Source organism: Pongo abelii, chromosome 11 (genome assembly GCF_028885655.2).
Source record: "Pongo abelii isolate AG06213 chromosome 11, NHGRI_mPonAbe1-v2.0_pri, whole genome shotgun sequence".
In the NCBI taxonomy this organism is placed as follows: domain Eukaryota; kingdom Metazoa; phylum Chordata; class Mammalia; order Primates; family Hominidae; genus Pongo; species Pongo abelii.
In genome coordinates, this window is record NC_071996.2 from 131,268,860 (window position 1) to 131,274,948 (window position 6,089).

General features: G+C 45.5%; 1 protein-coding gene across 1 annotated transcript; it reads right to left on the reverse strand.

The window, feature by feature from the left end:
* Nucleotides 1-4,499: 4,499 nt before the first annotated feature.
* Nucleotides 4,500-4,811, reverse strand: SCYGR6 (small cysteine and glycine repeat containing 6). The gene has a single exon (XM_054549058.1). It carries the CDS (start codon nt 4,809-4,811, stop codon nt 4,500-4,502), a length of 312 nt encoding a protein of 103 aa, XP_054405033.1.
* Between the last annotated feature and the right edge of the window lie 1,278 nt (nt 4,812-6,089).

Sequence of the window (6,089 nt, forward strand, 5' to 3'; positions counted from 1 at the left end):
TGAGTTCAAATTGGACCTTGAGAAGCTTACTCTGATTCTCTAATATCTCATAGCCATAGTCTAAATCAGAGAGAGATATTGAGGAATTCATTCATGCATAGAAACATAAATGACACATTTGCAGATTACATGACATGACATTTGAGTTTGATCCCATACGATTGTGTGGGGAGAAGGGTGTGGATGGGGTTATAGATGACAAAAGATTGGCTGTGTGTTGATTATTGTTGACTTGGGCGGTAGTTCTTAGAAACTGATTGTACTATTTTCCATTTTTGTATATGTTTATTTTCCATAATACAAAATGTTTTAAAATCATTTATTCTGACGGGCACAGTGGCTAATGCCTGTAATACAGCATTTTGGGGAGCCGAGGTGGGTGCATCGCTTGAGCCCAGGAGTTCAGGACCAGCCTGGGCAACATAGTGAGACCCTGTCTCTACAAAAATACAAAAATTACCCAGACATGGTAGCATGCGTCTGTAGTCCCAGCTACTTGGGAGGCTGAAGTGGGAGGTTGGCTTGAGACTAAAGAGGTAGAGGTTGCAATGAGCTGAGATCACACCATTGCACTCCAGCCTGGGTGACAGAGCCAGACCCTGCCTCAAATAAGCCCACACACAAAAAAGAAAAAAAAATCATTTCTTCATTAAGAAGTTATTTATTGAGTAATTACTAAGTGCCAGACACTGTCCTAGGTGCTTGGGATACATTCGTGAATAAAGTTAAAAATCTCTGCCTTGTAACTTACATTCTAGCTTGGGATGGGATATGTAGAGGGAACATAAATAGTAAACATGATGAGTTAGTGAATTTTATAGTGTGTTAGAAAGTGGTAAGTGCTGTGGATCCCACTGAGAAGAGGACGGAGAAGAGGACTAAGCCTGAGGCTTGGGGCTCCAACTTGGGAAAGAACCTACAGGGAAGCTAAATGAGAACAGTAGGAGAGGGAGCCATAGTGTATTAGAGAGTTGCTCAACACTGTGTACCTCCCAATTATACTTCCTCTTGCACTGTTACTCAAATATGTGGCTGCAATTATGTGCATGAAAATGTATACAAGGCCAGGCATGGTGGGTCATGCCTGTAATCCCAGGTGGGTAGACCACCTGAGGTCAGGAGGTCGAGACCAGCCTGGCCAACATGGTGAAACCCCATCTCTACTGAAAATGCAAAAATTAGCCAGGCGTGGCGGCACACCCCTGTAATCCCAGCTACTTAGGAGGCTGAGGCAGAAGAATCGCTTGAACCCAGGAGGTGGAGGTTGCAGTGAGCCGAGATCGTGCCTCTGCACTCCAGCCTGGGCAACAGAGTGAGATCCTATCTCAAAAAAAAAAAAAAAAAAAAAATCTGTTTGAATAGTTGATACAGGAGTGGAGAAAAGGTGGCCAGGCAAAGAAAATCTCACATTAGGATTACTGCAAGTAGGCTAATTTATCTGTTTCACTCTTAAATGTTAACTCTTTGAAGGCAAATATTTGTTTAGATTTTTTTTTTTTTGAGATGGAGTCTCACTCTGTTGCTCAGGCTGGAGTGCAATGGGGTGATCTTGGCTCACTGCAACCTCCGCCTCCTGGGTTCAAGGGATTCTCCTGCCTCAGCCTCCAGAGTAGCTGGGATTACAGGCGCCTGCCACTATGCCCAGCTAATTTTTGTATTTTTAGTAGAGACAGGGTTTCACCATGTTAGTCAGGCTAGTCTCGAACTCCTGACCTCAGGTGATCTGCCGGCCTCGATCTCCCAAAGTGCTGGGATTACAGGTGTGAGCCACCACAGCTGACCTTATCTTTAGATTTCTATCTTGGCTGGATAAATGGCCTAATAGAGCAGCCACATATTTGCCGAGTGAATGAGTAAAAAACACGTGGAGAGTTGGAGTGAAGCTGTGACCTGCCATACTGGGACCATCCAACGCTCCCAATCATAATTCAGTTGCAGATGTTGGAGCTCATAAACCGATAACACAAAATACAGTGCCTTGAGATACCGAACTGCAGAAGCCTAAAGGTCTCTCTGATCTCCCCGACAAGGTCTCTTCCGAAGAAGCTGAAGTCTTCTGTCTGCCTAAGATCTGGACCCACCAAGGGGAACTATTGTTTTTTCTTCCCCTCCTTGTAAGAGTAAGAATGTAACCACACTTGAATAGACCCTCTCACAGTCAAAGAGAACTACTTACAAATTAATCTCAATTCCTGATCCTTTATTGTCCTTCAGAAGAATTCCTCTTCTTCCTCCTCCCATAACATGTTTAGCCAGGCTGGTAGATTGAAGGGGGCCAGCCTATCCATACCTGTGGGTATTTCTCGTTCATCTCTTGGTGGGATGAGAGACTGAGAAAAGAAATACGACACAGAGACAAAGTATAGAGAAAGAACAGTGGGCCCAGCGGACCGGCGCTCAGCATACGGAGGACCCGTGCCGGCACTGGTCTCTGAGTTCCCTCAGTATTTATTGATTACTATCTCTACCATCTCGGCGAGGTGGATGTGGCAGGACTATAGGGTAATGGTGGGGAAAGGGTCAGCAGGAAAACGTGGGCCAAGGACTCTGTGTCATAAATACATTTAAGGAAAGGTGCTGTGCCTCGATGTGCACATAGGCCAGATTTATGTTTGACTTTACACAGACATCTCAGTGCAGTAAAGAGCAGTATTGCCACCAGCATGTCTCATCTCCAGCCATAAGGCGTTTTCTCTTATCTCAGTAAATAGAATGTACAATCGGGTTTTACACCGAGACATTCCATTCCCAGGGATGAGCAGGAGACAGATGCCTTCCTCATATCTCAACTGCACAGAGGCCTTCCTCTTTCACTAATTCTCCTCGGCACAGACCCTTTATGGATGTCGGGCTGGGGGATGGTCAGGTCTTTCCCTTCCCACGAGGCCATATCTCAGGCTGCCTCAGTGGGGAGAAACCTTGGACCATACCCAGGCTTTCTTGGGCAGAGGTCCCTGCGGCCTTCCGCAGTGCATGGTGTCCCTGGGTACTCGAGACTGGAATATGGTGATGACTTTTACCAAGCATACTGCCTGCAAACACATTTTTACCAAAGCACATCCTGCACAGTCCTAAATCCATTAAACCTTCAGTCAATACAGCACATGTTTCTGTGAGCACAGGGTTGGAGCTAGGGTTACAGATTAACAGCACCTCAAGGCAGAATAATTTTTCTTAGTATAGAACAAAATGCAGTTTCTTATGTCTTCCTTTTTCTACATGGGCACGGTAACAATCTGATCTATCTTTCTTTCCCCCACAGTATATAAGCTTCTGAACCCTGTTGGGAGGTGGGTACACTCTGTGGTTCTCCCTGTGCAAACATTAATATATTTCTATGCCTTTACCTTTTTTTTTCTTTTTTAATCGCCCAGGGTGGAGTGCAGTGATGCCATCGCAGCTTACTGCAACCTCCGCCTCCCAGTTCAAGCAATTCTTGTGCCTCAGTCTCCCAAGTAGCCGGGATTACAGACGTGTGCCACCACACTCAGCTAATTTTTGTATTTTTAGTAGAGATGGGGTTTCACAGTGTTGGCCAGGATGGTTTTGAACTCCTGGCCTCAAGTCATCCACCAGCCTCAGCCTCCTAAAGTTCTGGGTGTATGCCTTTTCTCTAATGAATGTGTCTTTTTTGTGAGTTGATTTTCAGTGAACCTTTGGAGGGTGAAGGGGAAACTGCACTGACCCCAACACAGACCCACATCCTGGGAAGATGTGTAGACGAGCACAGGAATTTCTGTCAGTGACACTGATGATCAAAGGTTGGAATTTACTCCCAAATTTTTATCTTTATTGTAAAGTCTGCTACAGCATAGTATGGGACCTGGCATCCACTAACTGAAACCCATCCCAAATCTTTACATATCACCCGTTGTCTTTTGCTGTGTTGGCCTCACCAATGCAAGGTGTACATCTTACAGAACAGAGAGATGCCTGAGAATATGGAGAGATTATTATTTTTATTAGGGAAGAGTAGCCTTTTTTTTTTTTTTTAAAACAGGGACACAGAAACAGGAAAGAAGTTAGTGAATGTGCAATATGAAACAACAATAAATCCATCATAAGAATTTTTTCAAAAAATAAAATATTAGTTCTCACGATTTTATTTAGTTAAGCTCAGAATACAAATATATTTTTGACATGAGTGGCTGTGTTTCCACCCCTTATGTTGATAATATATGCTAATCTTTTATCTTTTTTTTCCAAAAGAAAACAAGATTACAAAAATGACAGAGAATAATAGCATAACAGCACGATAGCAAAATAGCATAATGCTAAGTCTTGGAAGATACAGGGAGAAGGAATTGAAGTAGTCATACCACCACAAAGGAAGAAAAACAATCCTGAGACTTCAGACAACAAGGGACAGCATGAACAGTTCCAATACATCCAGGTAGATAAGGCAGGACAGAAGCAGAAAGGGTGAAGGAAAGTTTCACTAAATTCTGTGAGCAAAGCTCAGCGTTTCTTAGGCTAGAGGCAGAGCCAGGCTGGCCCGCCTAGCAGCAGCATTGCTTCTTGCAGCAGCACTTCTGCTGACAGCAGCCCTTCTGCTGGTAACAGCCCTTCCCACAGCCACAGCCACTGCCATATGAGCTGCAGGTGCGGCGGCAGCAGCAGATCACGGGCGTGCTGCAGCAGCCCCCACAGCAGCCGCGGCAGCAGGGGCAGCAGCTGGAGCAGCAGCCCACCCGGTAGCACCTGCAGGTGGTGCAGCTGCCACAGCCACCACCACAGCCACCACCGCAGCCACCACCGCAGCCACCACCGCAGCCACCACCGCAGCGGCCACCACAACCACAGCAACCCATGGTGTCAGTAGAGAGGACTCAGGTGAAGTGACGAGGAAGGACTCAGCAGAGGTGAGGAGGTCTGATGTTCTTTGCTTCAGAGGCTCTTAAATACCCCTTCCAGGCCTAACATGTGGCAGGTGGCCACTTCCTTGTTTCCTCCAGCTTCCCTGGAGGAATTTCACAAGACCCTGAGTGTGTTTCCTCATTGAACACCTCTGACTTCATAGAATTGCTTATTTTCACATTTACTTCTTCCTCAAGTTATGCTTCTAATTGTTTCTTAAATATTTAGTCTTGTTTTAACCTAGCAGTTTTCAAGTGTGATCTATGAGTCTCATTTGATGAAAGCCCATCTCCTATCTTCCATGCATCAGGATCCCTTGGCCCCCAGAGGATCTTTCCCCTGGTTTCCCCCTCCTCTAAAGGAAGCCTTTTCTGTTTTCAGGTGCTGTCTGCAGAATGCAAGAGAAGGTGAGATCCCTCAAGGAGAAGCAAACACTCAAATCTTCACATGTCATAAGGTCCCTTGGCTAACATCTCAGAAGGCTTTCTCAGCCTTACTTTTCAGACTTACTTTTGCTGTTAATTCACAAGTCAAAATATGGGAAAGATACCCATCTTGGGTTGATAGTCACAGTGTATTTCAAAGTGAGCTTCCCACACTGGCTCATGTTCCCCTCTTGTCCTATACTCATGGATTAGTGGATGAGGTAGCTAAGAGCCTCTGCCACCAGCTGGTTTCATGTCCCTGAAAAAGCCATGGTCCCTATGTGACCCAGTTTCCTTAGCTTAGGGTAAATAATGCATAAACTTTTAAAAGACCTTATTTTTTAGAGCAATTTTTGGTTCACATCTAAATTGAGCCGAGGGCCGGGTGCGGTGGCTCACACCTGTAATCCCAGCACTTTGGGAGGCTGAGGCGGGTAGATCACTTGAGGTCAGGAGTTCCAGGCCAGCCTGGTCAACATGGTGAAACCCCGTTTCTACTAAAAAATACAAAAATTAGCTGGGCGTGGTAGTGGGCACCTGTAGTCCCAGCTACTTGGGAGGCTGAGGCAAGAGAATTGCTTGAACCCGACAGACGGAGGCTGCAGTGAGCCGAGATCGAGCCACTGCACTCCAGCCTGGGTGACAGAGTGAGACTCTGTCTCAAAAAATAATAGTAATAATAATAATAATAATAATTGAGCCAAAAGTACAGAGTTCCCATATACCCCCTGTCCTCCCCGACATAGCCTCCTTCACTACTGACATCCCATGCCAGGGTGGTACATTTGTTACAACTGGTAAACCTAC

What these genes read in the sequence shown, in the direction of transcription:
- SCYGR6 (XM_054549058.1), bottom strand. Translation starts at nt 4,811, where the DNA reads ATGGGTTGCTGTGGTTGTGGTGGCCGCTGCGGTGGTGGCTGCGGTGGT.